The sequence below is a fragment of the Telmatherina bonti genome, assembly GCF_933228915.1.
Source record: "Telmatherina bonti genome assembly, chromosome: 7".
Classification (NCBI taxonomy): Eukaryota; Metazoa; Chordata; class Actinopteri; order Atheriniformes; family Telmatherinidae; genus Telmatherina; species Telmatherina bonti.
Window position 1 is genome coordinate 18,258,892 of NC_136625.1, and position 16,866 is coordinate 18,275,757.

Below are 16,866 nucleotides of genomic sequence, written 5' to 3' on the forward strand. Positions count from 1 at the left end.
TTTTTAATTGAGTTTCAAGCTTCTGCTGGAACTAACCTTGATTGCTGGAAAAATGTTGGAAGACTTCAGAACAGGACACGTTGACTACCTGCCCGACTTCGGCTCTTAACCAGCAGCCTATCTCATCCCACTCTGTTTTGCATCCTGCAAAGACACAAAAGAAAAGCATCAAGGTCAGATAGTTGCCTGGTAGGAAGGTGAGATTACAGACCTAAAAGGCTTCTGCCTCTGTCAGTCTCAGATGAGTGTCAGCACCTTTTAATATAATGCACTAAGCCTGGATGTTTTATAATTATACACATGCAAACACATTTTTGGGGCACTGAAACCAAAGATTGTTGAAAGTGCTCTCAAGGTTGAGGATTTTCCCTTACTTTAAATGCATTGTTTATCTATGGACTGGAAAACTGGGGTTTTACATCACAAAGACGAACTCTTCTCCCTTTATATACATGACAACAGTCGTGTCTTTCAAGATTATGCTTTTGCTAACCTAATCAATAATAAATCAACCATCCGAATGAGAGTGGGAACACGAAAAAAAAAAAAAAAAAAAACGAAAATACCCATGACCTTATGTTCTTCTCCTGAGGATAACCAGGATGTCTTAATCTGTCAGATTTAGTCTATTATCACATAACTGGGTACATCAAAGTTATCCCCATTTTATAATGTTTTGTATTTCTATTCCACTGAAATTCAGTGGAAAGTTTTAACCATTTTTTCTACCCTGGATTAAACTCAGAAGCCTGACTCAGAAGTCTAAAAGGTTCATTAGGCTCACTAGAAAGAAAAATGAGCTAAATCAGACTCACAAAAGGATGACGATCATGCAATATGATTGCCAACTCTAATATGTTTGGTGGGAGACACCTGCTTTCAGGCTCTTCATTCACTCTCATGCTATACGAATAAATCTTTCATCACATAGGAGGAAGTCTAAAGCCTTACCCTTATGAAGAAAAACAGTAATAAGACTCTGCACACAAAACAAAGTCTGATCATTAGATGTTCCCTTCATTTAACCACCAACAATGATGTCTTGTACTATTTCAAATCAGAAATGCAATAATTAATAATAATATAGTTTTACAGTGCTGAGGACTAAATCTGTTGCATTTTAGATTAAAGGGACAGCTGCCCTAGATCGGAGTCCCACCCTGTGGCCCTATATTTCATGCTATTCCCCTCTTATTTTCAAACCTTTCCCATCAAAATAATTTGGAATAAAGGTGCCTGGCCCAAACGAAATCCCTCAAGAAGAGGAAAAAAGGGCTTGGTCTAATCCATGTTACTATAAATTCAATTTGTAACCTCAATCTGTTATTAAACAACTGCAGCAACAGCAGTTTGAGTCTCTCCAAAAGAAAGGACAGTGCACACGTAGGCAGTAGACTCATTAATTCCTATAGTAGTCACAGTTCACTGGCAAGTGACATTGTCCTCCTTTCTTTATCTCATATGAGAGGCGTGAATATATACATAATTACAGTTTGCATGTGTTACACACAGATGAATTCAGGTCCTGAGGCCACATTCAGATCGACTAAATAAATAAGTGAAAAATAATGAAATAATTAAATACAATGGATTAAATTATTGGGCTGCACGGTGGCGCAGTGGTTAGCACTGTGGCCTCACAGCAAGAAGGTCACTGGTTCGATCCTTGGCTGGTTTGGTCAGTGGCCTTTCTGTGTGGAGTTTGCATGTTCTCCCCGTGTATGCGTGGGTTCTCTCCGGGTACTCCGGCTTCCTCCCACCATCCAAAGACATGCATGATAGGTTAATTGGTCACTCTAAATTGCCCCTGGGAGTGAGTGTGAGTGTGAGCGTGAGTGTGGTTGTTTGTCTCACTGTGTGGCCCTGCGATGGACTGGCGAGCTGTCCAGGGTGTACCCTGCCTGTCACCCAAAGCCAGCTGGGATAGGCTCCAGCTTCCCCGCGACCCTGAATTGGAATAAGCGGTTCGGAAAATGAATGAATGATTAAATTATTATTATTAAAATACTATTGACAAATACAATGTTTCAATGTACATAATAAAAATATGCCAGCAATAACTTTCCTTTAAAAATATCAGTTCATATTAATCAATCCATTCATCCATCCATTTTCTGAATCGCTTAGTCCTTTTCTGGGTCAAGAGAAGCTGGAGCCTGTCCCAGCAATCATTGGCCAAGACGCAGGGTACACCCTGGACAGGTCAACAGCCAATCACAGGGTGTCTTACTAATGTAAACAACAAAATGTAAAACTACAAAACAAATAAATAAATTGAACGAAAAAAAGATCTCCCAACCTGCAACTTTAGAAAACCATGCAGCTGGTTAGCAGCTGGCTGAGATTCTATCACACTTTATAACACCGTTTTTAACCAAAGAGGCTGCGTTGTTCAAGGACAAGTTACAGCTCTGCCGTCTTTAAAGAGATTTGCATATAGATACATGCTTGTCTCAGACACTGACAGAAAAGTCAAGAAGAATTACCATAAAAGCTTTTTTCCCCCCAAAAAAAAGCTTTTATGTCTTTCTTCCAGATCATGAATAGTAAAAAAGAAAAAAAAAAATCAGACCAAAGTGGATACAGGTGACTGTGATTAAGATGTTACGATTAAGATGCTTTGGTTAAAAAAATAAATTAAAAAAAAAACCACTGATCATCATTACCAATTCTTCAGAGACTTCTTTTAGTCATTTAATAGCAACAATTTGACATTGAACATGTTTGTGTTTGTAGTTATCTTAAAATGAAAACTGTATCGCAAAACAACAAATGGTGTGTGCACAGCAAGAAACGCTCTGGGTCATTGGAGTGATGATTGTGGCTTTTGGCACTGAAATGAGACAGAATGATTATTTTACTGTCAGCTATCTGTCTGTATGAAATATCCATTTTCTCTGTGCGCCTTATTTCCTTCGTAGAAAGACAGTGTATCTAATCCATTATCCACTCTTCCTCTCATGTTTCGGTATCTCACAAAACCAACCATTTCTATCTAGTCAGGTGGTCGGACAAAAATGACATCCCTTTCAGCGTAACCCTGGGAAACCATAGTGGAGCTAGAATGTGCCGTTATTGATACAGACCATGGATTATTTATCTCAGTGTCTTCTCTGTTCCCATTAGACATTAGAGTCAAACTGATATTTCAGATGCTGGGGAGCATGAAGGATGTGAAAATACAAGTGTTGAGTGGATGTCTGTTTAATATGAACTGTTGCACATGTTGCACTGTATCTTATTCTAAACTTTTTAATATCATGTCAAATGTAAATCTTCTTATCTCTCTAAGGCTGATATAACAAAAACCACGACTTGATCCCTGGATTGTCACAAACTTTTATATAGGTTATGACAGCGCCTGGAAGAAGAATCTAAATCACCTCCACATACTCCTCCATTTTTCCTCTGCAAGCATATTTCTGGTTTTTGAGGTAAATATGTCAAAAACTATTGAATAAACTGCTATGAAGTGGGTTTTAGACATTCATGAGCCCCTCTGGGTGACTACATCATTCAGCTGATTTCCAAGTAGCCATAAAATGCAGCATCACAAAAGACTGGAAAGAGAAAGCGTGTTATTTGGTGAACATAGATATTTAAGATTATCAATCATTTGACATAAATCTATGATACAAGTGTTTGAGTAGGAAGAAGGTATGACTATAATGTTGTAAAACATTAAGGATGCATAGTATGTGCTTTAACACATGAGCTACTTTTCACTTAACTACAAGAAAACTTCAATAGTGTCCAATATCCAGTGATCAACCCCAGATTTCAGGTTTACCTATTTATCCATAACATTCTGTGTAATCAATTTCTTTATGAGCTTGCGTAGTTTTATACATGAACTTTATGACTTATTAATTTTTTCTCTCTTTACATGAATGTAAACCTCATAAGTGAGAATAATAAAGAAAGATATTTTGGGAAACATTGTGGCTCCTTTTCTTTAGAAGGAAAGTCTGGACCAACAGCTTTCTCCAACCCTGTTTATTCTTTCAGTGATTGTATCAACAGTCTGTAAAATGGACAGATCGGCCATCTGGCATATCAGGCTTCTCCAGAAGAGCCGACGTGTTTTTTGGGCAGATGCAGTTTATTTAGATATTGATAGTAGATCGGTGGCACAACTAACAGTTGGGCCCGCTCAAATTTTTAAACGCCATCCCCTGCGTGTGATATTTGAAACCTATATCCTCATGAAAAGATTAAAAACATAATGTCATAGTGAGAATGTGCAACAGTAAGCTGCATCAAGGTAAAAGGCCTTTTGCCACTGGTGGAAAAAACACTAACATCTGGCTTTTTAGTGCAGCGGGAAGGTATTAATTCTGTCTTCAGCTCCACATCAAATGACTGAATTAGATGCAGATTTTAATCAAATTACAGCTTGGCTCGGCTTCAGAGACAAACGGAGCGCTCAGTTGTACATGATCGTTTTCACCGCTCAGCAATAAAAATGAGCATAATTTGCATTTCCTTTTCAGAAACACACATATCTACTGTCTGTAAAAAGAAGGTTTTAAATTACAGCAACAACTCAGACCAAACAACAATTAGAGCTGTGACTGCCTGATGGCGTGGTGGTTAACGATGCATCTTAACAGCAAGAAGGTTTCCAGTTTGTACCCGGACTGGTCTTTCTGTGTTCAGTTTGCATTTTCTCCTGCTTCCCAGCATGTTTTGGTGGTTCTCCCTAGGTGTGAATGTGATTAGTTGTTTGTCTCTCTTTCTTGTGACGGACCAGCACCATGTCTGGGATGTACCCTGCCTCTTGACTGATAGCAGCTGGCTTTGGTACACACAAACACACTCTCCACCTCTGCACTGGAACAAGTGAGAAAAGCTGATGAATGGATGGATCAAGACAGCCTGTCTGCATGCATATCCTGCTGTGTCAGGCTGATGTGTGGGGTCCAGTCCAAAAGTACAAAACTATCCTGATTAACTGAAAGAGGTGTGATTATTGAAAACACACATCCCATAAGATACTTTGTAATGTCATCTTTTCATTTTGTCATCGTAGCATACCTGTCCTCTGTCAGGCAGATGAATACTGGACCAGCAATTTGTAGCCTAGTGATAATCTTGTTTCTACACACAATAGAGAAAGGCTTTCTGCTTGGACTGGACAGTGTGTTGTTTTAAAAAGTATAAATATGCCTTGACATAAGTTTAGAAAATGATGGTGATGGTGCAAAAAAGGAGTTGATTTTGTGTAACTGCTATGTTTTAGGCTGTGGACCAAGCTGTCATATCTTCTGTCACAATATCAACTTAATGATGACCGAGTTGAGCCAAAGAAGAGCTTTATGGCCTCAATGTATAGAGAAATTTGAAGTTGATTAAACTTTTTAGTTGAAATCCGAGAAATCTCTGATATTTAGTCATGTTCTGCTAACAAGGTACAGATGAAGCTGTCGTAATGAGAGTGATAATGACTGCAGTGTACAAGTTTATCCAGTTCCATCACAATTCTCAAGGGTGGTTTTGTTTGTGCTGAAATGTTACAAATTCCCTTTAAAATTTAAATAAAATAAAAGTAAAAAGTTTCTTGTTGTCATATTTGAAACTTTTGATTAAAAGGAAAACATCTCTTAACTTTGTGTGTTTTCTACTGCAAGCCAAAATAAATCCCTCTAAAAAAAATGGCCAACATTTTTTTAAACTTCTGCCTGTGAAGTGCATATAGTTTGGAGGTGAGGACAATCCGTTGCATATAAGACGATAAGAAGATTTGATCTTGCAGTGAAGAGCTGTTTGGAAAATAATGCGGTTGTGAATTGGGCTTTCGTAAATTCTGTTGTAATTCAGGGGGAAAAAAATTGCATATCTGCACAGACACACAAGTAGGCACCAGGGATTAAGAGATTTAGTTCTTCAGTGATGCGTTTTTTTTTTTTTTTCTTGTTAAGACTGTTATGAGTTAGATCTGTAAATGTTTAATTTGGCGAAAAGAAAGCATCTTTGAAAGCACGTTGTGTGTGGGAGGCTCATCCTAAGGTTTACACAGATCGGTTTAATCCTGACAAAATCCTGGTAGAAGCAGAGGCAACAGCTTCCGAATACTTAGTTATGGCAGAGATGGCGGCATATTTATGGGCACTGTGATGGCAGACAACCAAACTATTAGCACAGACCCATCTGCAGCATTAATGGTACTCAGGAACCACAATGCTAAAAGCAAAACCTGATTTAATTACCAATATTTGAATGAACAAATTATCTGGCAAATTGTATGGCTAAATTAAAGTTGTTTCCAATAAAAAGCAACAAATAGATCAATTAAAAGTCAGCTGAACATGTTCTGTAAATCAAATGTACTGTACAGTCAGTAAAGTACTGCTTCAGTAAAGCAGTCAAGGTACAGTGAACAGAGCTAAACTGGAGGAACAAACTAGCTAAAAATTGCTGCTTTTCTGGAGAATTGATGACATCATGAATTAAAACCATAGCATGTCTTAACACACCAACCACATGTGGGCTTACACAGAAAAAGAATAGAAGTGGGTGTTTTGAAAAACATCCAATAATTTTTACTGAGATTAACACAAAAAGAGTTTATTTTCATGTAGCCACAGGATTATGAACACCCACCTAATAAAAAGCACGTCCACTGTCAAAATCACCCAGACCTGTCATGGAATAACTTGACAGTAAACCATGGTATGGCACAAAGTTGTTGGTAGCAGATCATTTGAAGCAGGACGCCCATGGGTCTGACTTGTTGACGACTACAGCCGACAGCTGCTTCGTTAAGATCAGGAGAATTTAAAATCAACAGTGTTGCAGGGCACGTTCTCCAGTGTCATCAAGAAATACCAGTTTCATGAAGGAAAGTACTTCAACAACAGTAATGCTTAAATAGGTGGGTGATGTGAAGAAAAAAATCTATGTGACTAGAAGGACCCAAGGTTTTCCTGCATAACAGGAAAAAAAGCTCGTCAGTCTGTCTACTCAGTACATCTTGCCGCTACAAGTTAAGGTAAGCGATGTGAACAAATCCATGCTATCAGCATGATGTAAAGACATTAGATCAGCTCACCTTCTTTCACTGCACCTGCATTTTATTTTCCAGTTCTCATCCTTATTGTGGAACTTGTGGAGGTGCGCACAGGTCAGCCATAGCATGTCAGCCTGACCAGTCTGCAACTAAGAAACAACCTGCTGTGCACTGTTACGCTGTTCTGTCAGAAACAGCATGAACTTTTCAGCAATGTGGCTAACAGATAAACATGGATCACTCCACACATACATCACAACTAACGTCATCAGTAGGATTAAAACTAACCTGTTTACCAGCTCATGATACATAATCTGTATGCTTTTACCACTTTCACCAGGTCTCCTCCTTTGAATAACATTAACTTGAACCAGTACAGGCTGAGAACATATGCAATGATGCAGCTATCTACCCACCATAATTTAGTTCTCAAAGCTAGCTGCTAACAAATATATTTTCTGCTTCAAACACATCAACATCAAGGAAAAAATGTTTCTGTCTACACCCTTTACGGTTGGTTGCGTCCTGAATCTTTTCCAAGCTTTGTATCAGACACTTAGAAGAACACTTTGACTTCTTTTCTGTGATTTTCTTTTAATTTTAAAAATGTCACTCAGAGAGGAATTGATCTGGTTTATAAACTGAATACCTTTTCAGTGTTTTTCTGAATCTATGTTTTAAAAATGCCTTTTCTGCACATGGTTTACACATTTGTTCTCTAATTCATAACATCTATAGCTTTTCCTGGCTCTGGTCTGCAGCCAGTCAAAGCCTGAAAGTTTTGGTTTTATCTCAGTCTCCACGTGATCTTAGCCACCAGGTTAATCAGAGGGTTGGTTGTTTTTCTCACAATCTCTCTTTGCTGCCTGTGAAGTAATATTCTCCTGAGGGAGTTCTCTCTTTGAATCTTTAAACTCATTTGGATTTGGGTCATGCTGACACTGAGACTGAGGTGACAAGTACAATTTGCAGATTGTGAAAATAATTCATTCTTACACTCGCTGAGATCAGAGCCTCCAAAGAATGATGCACAATTATATGTTTCAAGAAATGCATTTGTTCTTATTCATCCACGTGACAGATCGAGGGCAGCCAAAACCATGAATTATAGAAACTCACACCGTTTCACTGGGACTGACATTTTTGCATCTAATCTCTGAAGAAAGTACAATAGAGTGAGAAAAACTGCTATTATTTTTACCCAGCTGCAACAAACTGTCAGAGTACACAATTAACAATTTGATTATTCCTTATAAATATATCTTTTTAACCTTAAACGTTTTCTCCAATCACTGAGCAAAGCTCAGTTCTTAGGCTTTGATTAATAAGCCTGCACAGCTCTAGGGTAAGCTGTGCACTTTGCTACTTGAATGTCACCTCATTTAGGATTAGCAAAGATATATGAAATGACTTTGGACACAGGCTGAGCCTTTCCCAAGCACCACTGATTGAGGAACAAGATCTGTCTGTCTTCGTTTATGAAACAGCATACATTCAACAGACTTTCTAATAACTTAAGTTTCATACCATTTTTGTTTAACTTGCATACATTGTTGGTTTTTTGTTGTTATTTTAGTTTAGTTTTATTTTTTTTATTTTTTCAAATGGGTGTGCGGCTCATTTCAGACTGATGACATTTTTGCTTATAATCTTCTGTAAGAAAGAATTACAATTGCTCAGTGCTTCAGTGTAGTCATTTGAAGCCAAACATGAAAAGTGTTTTAAACTTTTTGAAACAGGTAAAAAAAAAAAAAGACAAATAATTAACATGTCTTTTTTTTTATCTACACACAATTACATATGTACATCCTTTCACTAGTATGATCATGTGTTATTTATCATTATGCTGTTGAATTATATATTTCATGAACTGTTAAAACTGCTGTGAAGCTGAATCTGGTACAGTGAAATTGTTGACATTTTCTATTATCATGCTTAGAACAACACTAGCCACCACAATGTTCCACCACAATTCTTCATTATTCATTCACTCCTCATTTATACTTGGTGTTGGTAAGCTACATGTGTAGCCACAGGTGCCGCCCAACACTAAAACACTCCTTCATTCACGTTCATACACAGTGATGACAACACTGGAGGGAAGTGTCTTGAAGGGACATGACAGATTGACTTGGGGAGCAGGATTATAACTGTCGACCTTCAGGTAATTGGACAACCTGCTCTACCTGATGAACCACTGTCGCCCAAAGCCAAGAACTTTAAAAGCAAAGATGACAAACAAAGCAGATGACAACAAAGATGGATGTAAATTGTTCAGTATTGTTACAGCTTTAGGCCTTGGCTTCTTGTTTTATTTGGAAAAACCAGGCCTGACTGCACAGCTGTGCCATCACTCATCCACCATTGCCTGGGATACCTCAAATGTGATTGGCCAAATCATCTGTTTCCCAGCTGAAACTCCTCTATATACTGTTGGGGAAAATTGTTATGGGTTTTGTTTGTATTAAGTATTAGACATATATGCATTAATTTTCTGTGATCCTGCTGTGTGTATGCACAAAACTTTCTTTACCTCATATATGACCTTGTCTGAAATGTGCTGATGAAGTCTGAGACAGGAAGCGTTTCCTGCAGCACATCAGCTGCTTGTTGACCAGTTGGTTAAAGGTTAAAGGTAATAAAGTAATATAGTGAGTGATTGATGCTTAGTGAGCTCAGCTTAGCTTTGAATGAGAGAATGATTGTTTTCTGTGGTCTGCTCAGCAACTAGGAGGAGTTAAGCATGGTTTATAATCGGGCGTTACTTCAGCATCTGCAGAGAGAGTTCTCTCTCCAAGCTCCAGCGTGTGCTTGTATTAGTTTATAATAAATGCTCATTGTAAGAAGACAGTTGACTCTTAGATGTATTAAAACTTCTCAAGACCAGAGTATTTTCCACCACAATACACAGGCTTCTGACAAACATTCAGGGTAGCCTTGGTTGTGTAGAACAGATTGACACTTTTTTGGTTTTGTTTTGTGCTGTGAACTACTTCTGACCTCAAGGGTTGTTTTGTTGGATATGTTGTTGTTTTGGTTAAGTAATAAATCTTATCTTTAGACAACAATTTTTCTATGTTACAGTATTCTGAGGTATCGGAACCCATTGTCAATAGCAGAAATTGATTGTGGGTCCAGACCAGTAAAATGTCAGACTCCATCTCATTAAGAGAATACAGTTATAAGCATTAAAAAATGCATATTTGTGTGTACATCAAGCCAAACATTCATTCATTCATTATTCTAACCGCTTAATCCAATGAAGGGTCGAGGGGAAGCTGGAGCCTATCCCACACTTTGGACAGCTCGCCAGTCCATCGCAGTCAAGCCAACATTTCACACACATATATATATATATACATATATACACATATATACACATATATACACATATATACACATATATACATATACATACACATATATACATACACATATATACATACACATATATACATACACACATACATACACATACATATACATACATACACATATATGTACATATACATACACATATATGTACATATACACATATATGTACATATACACATATATGTACATATACACATATATGTACATATACACATATATGTACATATACACATATATGTACATATACACATATACACATATACACATATACACATATATATATATATATATATATATATATATATATATATATGTATTTATTCTTTTTTGTTTTGTTTTGGTTTTTTTTTTTCTCATAGTATCAATTGAATTCTAAGTTACCCTAAAGCTCTTGAATAAGTCAAATAAGTATAGCAGCAACACGTAATCAACACCTCCAACTTGGTAAACTCATGTAGGAATATCATCCTCTTTTCACCAATTCTTAAAAATAGTAATGTGACGGCCCGCCATCTTCATTTTGTTTGCGGTGATTGGGGATTAGTGGAGAATGTGCTGCACCTGCAGAGGTGGGAATGGCTCAACTCACAAAGCCTGCTTTGACCATACTCACTTGCGGGGCAGCCATTATCTCCACATCATGGTAATTATGATTTGTTAAGCTTTTGGGTTTGCATCTTTTTACAACATTGCACACACCGTCACACAACCATTCACACCCTCACACTACTGATTAATAACATGCTCAGACCCTACCATAAGTTTATTTTGGTTCTCTTTTGTTACCACTGTGAGCCAAGTTGGTAACAGTATTTTAGCCTTTTTTTTTTGTTTTAATTTTTTAATAAAAGTAATTTGTTTAACAGTCACTTACAAACAATGTCCATTTATCAGTAGCAAATCCAAGTATATCAAAAGACTTACAGGGGATCCTAAAGTGTTATTTAATCCTAATGACAAAATTGATGCTCTAATCTCATTTCACATTCTCCATCCAGGCTTGTTGAGATATTATTTGAATATTTTTTTAGCATAAACACTTTTTTAGGTTTTATTTTAGAGCTGAGTTCAGCTCCTTTTTAGATTTTGAATTAGACTAACCAAGTTACAAGCTTATGAAACTGTCATCTAGCATTTCCCAAAGTTGTTGGTTTGTTGTTTTTTTTTTTTTTTTTTTTTACTTATTTTAAAGTATCATTGTTTTAATTAAACTAACCTGAAAGCCAATATCTAAATTTTTTTTTTTTTTTTAATTTAAAAAAAAAAAAAAAACTAACATAATTCCATTGATTATGGTTCACAGTAACATTTTTATAGATCAAATGTTGTTTAACTTGGTCCTCTTGCCACCAGGAGTCACTGGCGACATTTTAGCGCCACAGGACTCTATAGTATGTTACCTGCACAGCTGGCATCACCGTCTGGACGGGATAACACATCCACTTTGATAGTTTAATTTATAAACAGTAGTTTAACTGCATAATAAGCAGCAGACAACAACTCCAGCCGAAGCAGTGTGTCTCGTCAGAATTAATTAAGATCAAATTAGTCTGGAAATGTTAAAGTTCATCACTCTCCTAGAGGGAACTGATTGCATGTTGCTGTTGTGAGGCATTTTCAGGTGAAAAGCCTTTTTTGAAAAAAAATATATATTTCAACCCACCGGGAGACGCCATGTTCACTATTTTATGACGAAGTCAATTAGTCAGATTGGAAGGACAAGTAGGTGAGGCCTCACCAGGGGAAACAGCAAGTTTCAGAGAGGGTATATGGTCAGCATGATGGAGCAAACATGGTGTTATGCACAGTGCGTTAGGCAGTGTTAATCTCTGCTTTCTGCTTTACAAAACCCAAATACTTAGTTTATGTAAGTAAAAGTAGATGAAACCATTCAGTGAAATAAAAAATAGACAATGGCATATCTGATGTTGGTGAGCTATATGACGCAGTTGCCCAGTTTTGCATTCTTCTAAAATTCAACATGTTTCCATGGTAATGACGTTTATTAAAATGATCAGGAAGCAAACAAAAGCATCTCAAAGTTGTATTTATATGCAAATAGTGCTTAAATTAAAGTCTTAACCACGTCTTTAATACTGAAGCTTATATTCCCATTGATAAGGGACATCTGTTCATCTTGAAGTTTTTTTCTGCTTTTATCTGTTTTGTACAATAGGCTCTGTAAAATAATATATTCTGTTTTATTATTCCCTGGTGCTGTAAGAAGTAATTTCACAATGTTGTATAAACTGCTTTTATCTGATATGAAAATCTCTCCATACACAAAAAAGAAATATTTAACTAACTGTTTAACGCAAAGCAGCACATTAACAGGATTTTCTTCTGGCTGAACATCAGATGCAGTTTATTCTATTTTCAGTATGTGTAGTGAATGGTAGTTACACTATTATGTGTCACTAATCCACTGACAATACAACACTACCATACCCAGAATTTTCTCTGGCTGTATAATAACATTTTAGAAACAAGCAAATGAGTTTTGAAAGTTTTCAAAACACTTCAAGTTTTGTTATGCTATACTAACCTAAAAGTCAAACAAATTATGTTTTTTCCTTAATCTACACACAAACCTTACCAATCCATATACCGTTAAGGTTTGCACCAACCACAGCTGCCAACATTTTTCTAAAATAATTCTGTTAGCTTGACACATTTTCCCTTTCAGAGAGGAAGCATTCAATTTCATCCAGATTGGACAAAGAGCATCAGACCAAAACCAAGACTCTTCAGAAGCGTTTTCTGCTGGTTTCCTTTTCCATCAGTGTGATTTCCTGGCAGTGAGATTTAAATCATTATTAAAATATACACATTCAGCAAATTCTGAGATCCTGAGCACTCTGTAAAAGATTTTTACTCAGGATTGGTCCGTAGTTTTCTACATCCATCTTTTATTCTTGTCACAGAAAATCACCCTCATAGAATGATGCTGCCGCACCATGTTTGACTATATTCAGGTGATGTTTTGTTTCTGGTTTTCTCCTCAAAAATTACTGGAAGTTGTGGCAAGTTACTTGAATCTCTGTTTTATTATAAAAGGTAGTTTAGTTGTCTTGTTCAGACAGTTTTTCAAATGTATTTTGGAAACAAGGAAAGAAAGGAATAACTGCACCCCAGTGTGGCCAAATGAACCGATTGACTTTTATAAAGCTGCCCCATATTTATAAAGTAACCCTGGATCTCATCAATTTAAAAAAAAAAAATTTAAAAAAAAACATTGATTACTCGTCTGACCATGACCCTTTGTCTCCATTTGCCTGCAGCCTGATTTAAAATAGGTTCAAAATCCATCTATGTTAGAATTGTGGAGGTTGAGTTTTTTGGGGTTTCTTCATAACAGCCAACATTTTTCATGTGTCCTTGCCCTGATTTTTAACTTGATACTGTTTTGTGGTGACTACAGAACAGACCACTCCTGAGAACGTCATTGGTTTTCACTGTGTAAAAATTCATCCATTGCCTTCTGGAGAACTTAAGAAGATAGTCACAATGTTGTAGAGTTCTGAAAAAAAATCTGACTCGATCCATTTTAAGATCAGTCAGAAAACATTGCGCAACTATGTTTTCAACAGATTCAGACCCATTTTTTCATCATTGTGGTCATTAAAAAAGCATTTTGCCTAAGCAGGGAAACCTTTCCCTGGCCACCCCTTTGGGGGGATCCTGAGGTGATTCTAGACCAGCCAGGAGACATGGTTCCTCCAGTGTGTCCTGGGTCTTCCATGGAGCCTCTTTCCAATGTGACGAGACTAATATCTCACCAGTGAGGTGTCGAGGAGCATCTAATAATCGGATTCCTCTTAAGACAGAGCAGAGGGTCTGTTGCGAGCCCCTCACTTAGATTCTCACCCTATCTCTGAGGTAGAGCCCAGCCGCCCACAGAGGAACCTCATTTCAGCTGCTTGTATTTGTGATCTCATTCTTTGTGTCACTACCCACAGCTAGTTGAAAGCAACACAGTATGTAAACAGCTTCACCTTTGGTTCAGCTCCCTCTTCATCACAACAGATGAATAAAGAGTCACAATCACTGCAGATGCTTCACAGATCCATCTGTCAATCTCCCGTTCCATCCTTCCCCCACTCATGAACAACACCTCAAAATATTTGAACTTGAACTGCTCCACTTGGGGCGGGATCTCATTACCAACCCGGTGAGGACACTCCACTCTTTACCGGCTGAGGACCATGCTCTTGGTTTTGGAGGAACGGATTCTCATCACAACCACTTCACTCTGCTGTGAAATGCTCCAGTTGGAGAAGACAACCCGGTGAAGCCAACAGAACTATTTAATCTGCACAAAAACCGGCGCCCAGTCTGATCCCCAGAAATCATTGGCCACTCCTGGTAATACTGTCTATAAAAGTAATGAACAAAATCTCCACCTAGAATTCTTAGTCTAAATATAAAAAATGTAATCTTTTTAAGTGTTTGTAAAGCCAAAATCGTTGCTCATCACTAGTGGTAAATATATTGATTTTCAGTGTGTTTGCTGGGCAAACTGGTTAGTTTAGGACATCCTCGTGTTATTTTTTGCATTACAAATAAACTAATATATAGGGATAAAATCACTACTTTTGTGTTACTGTTTTATGACATGAAAACAGGGTAAGTTTCAGATTATAATCCATTTTTGCAGAAGGCAACTGCTCAGTGTGAAGGACTTTCAAGGTTTCCCATCCTTCTTACACATCATCATAGTTATAAGGAAACTTAAAACTCTTAGAAATATCAACACGGTACAACCACAACACAAAACGTCTATCAGCCTTCCTGCTTCTGGCTAAACTGAAGCCATACTTTCTTTTCAGGAAGTTTAGTATGTGCTGGGTTATGCCGTTTGACCTGCTGGCTGCATCTCCAAACTCCCTTTTCTTCAGCCCATATGCACATCAAAATCCTTAAGCAGAAAAACCAGGCTTTCTCAGTTAGTTCTCCAAGTGCGTATTTGTGTGAAGAAACACAAAAGAGCAGCAGCATCTATACACACTCACATACGCAATCACACAGGAACACACCGCTTTGGTCGGTCTGGTTTTGCGCTTCGCTCCTCCTCGTCTGGCTACAGATCTCTCGAGCCTTCAGGTGCTGGGAGATGATGGCGCAGTCCGGATGAATTGCTTCAACCTGTAAATAAGATATTGACAATCTGTGGTAAAGCAGACAAACGCATCAGGTGGAAGTTTCCACCTGCTTGGTGAAATGATGACGACGCGCGTCAAGCAAAGCTTCATGGAAATTCACAGCTGTCCGTTCAACAACCAAATGCGCACTTAGATACTTTTGTCATATATATATATATATATATATATATATATATATATATTGCTCTGGTGATTGATTCCACTTTGTATTTTGTGCAAAATATACATATATATGGGTAGAATAAGAGGGAGGGGGTGCCTCTATGTTCTTTGCAAAGTCATGCGTAAACCTTGGACACAACATCTGTTTTGTCCTCATCCCGCTGATTTTGTCCGTAATTTATCACAATGTTGATGGATGGTGGATGCAGGTGGATGGAAACCGCTAATTAGTGCCAGCAGCCTAATGAGGACATTTGCTGTCCCCCAGAGAGACACAGAAGGACGTCGGACAAAAAGGTTAACCGTATTACAGTCGAGATGTCAATAAGAATTAACTCGACCGTTTCCTAATTAGGAGGATTTTAGCTTCTTACATAGAGAAGTTTTAAGGGGAGGACAACTTTTGATGCACTTTGAGATGCTTTAAATCTGGCACGTTGACAGTAGCCTATTTTTTACCCGGAATGACAGGTTTTTTTGTTTGTTTTTTTGCAGTGAATAAAAGAAATGTTTCACTCACCATGGGGCTGACCCACAGCTGGAGATAAAGGATGAGGAGCGTGACTTTTTCATGCCTTCCCCTCAGTCCTTGATCGGACAATTCCACAATCTTATCCATTATATTTATAACCTTCATCGGATTACAAAGATGTGAGTGTAAATCCAGGTTTGTTCCACGACACTTGTAAAAAAAAAAAAAAAAGATGGACTTCTTCTTGATGGCTGCGATTAAATAATCCACTGTTTAAACCTTGTTGAAATTGATTGATCCTGTCTCTTCCTGCGAGGTGCAAACTTGAGGGGAAGGAGATGTGGTGGTGTTGCTGCTGTTCCTGCTGCTGCACATCTGCGTCCTGTCTCAGCAGAGTAAGATCAGTTGAATGAGCAGCCTATCTCCATTCAGAGAGAAAAGGGGGACGCCTCATACCACAAACAGCCAATAGCCTTTTTTTTTTTTTTTTTTTTTTAAACGCAGCCTATTTTGCACATGCAAATGAGGTTATCTTCAAAATTCCTGCTTAATTATATACATTGATCATCCGTAGTTTCATATAATGTGGGATATATAAAGATGTTGGTCACTGTTGTTGGTGAAGACGTTGCTAAGAAAAATGTTGAGACCACAAAGAGCTTTTGGGTCTTTATGTTCTAATGCAG

General features: G+C 37.7%; 1 protein-coding gene across 1 annotated transcript in view; it reads right to left on the bottom strand.

The window, feature by feature from the left end:
• LOC306758455 (vasoactive intestinal polypeptide receptor 1-like) overlaps window positions 1-16,327 on the bottom strand; it is a gene marked incomplete at both ends in the record, with an annotated part of 31,535 nt that extends 15,208 nt beyond the window's left edge. Inside the window, 3 exons of the mRNA XM_079243783.1 lie at window positions 37-144; window positions 15,421-15,529; window positions 16,229-16,327. Coding sequence (XP_079099909.1) covers window positions 37-144; window positions 15,421-15,529; window positions 16,229-16,327 — 316 coding nt within the window. The remainder of the gene's footprint in view (window positions 1-36; window positions 145-15,420; window positions 15,530-16,228) is intronic.
• Window positions 16,328-16,866: the final 539 nt, after the last annotated feature.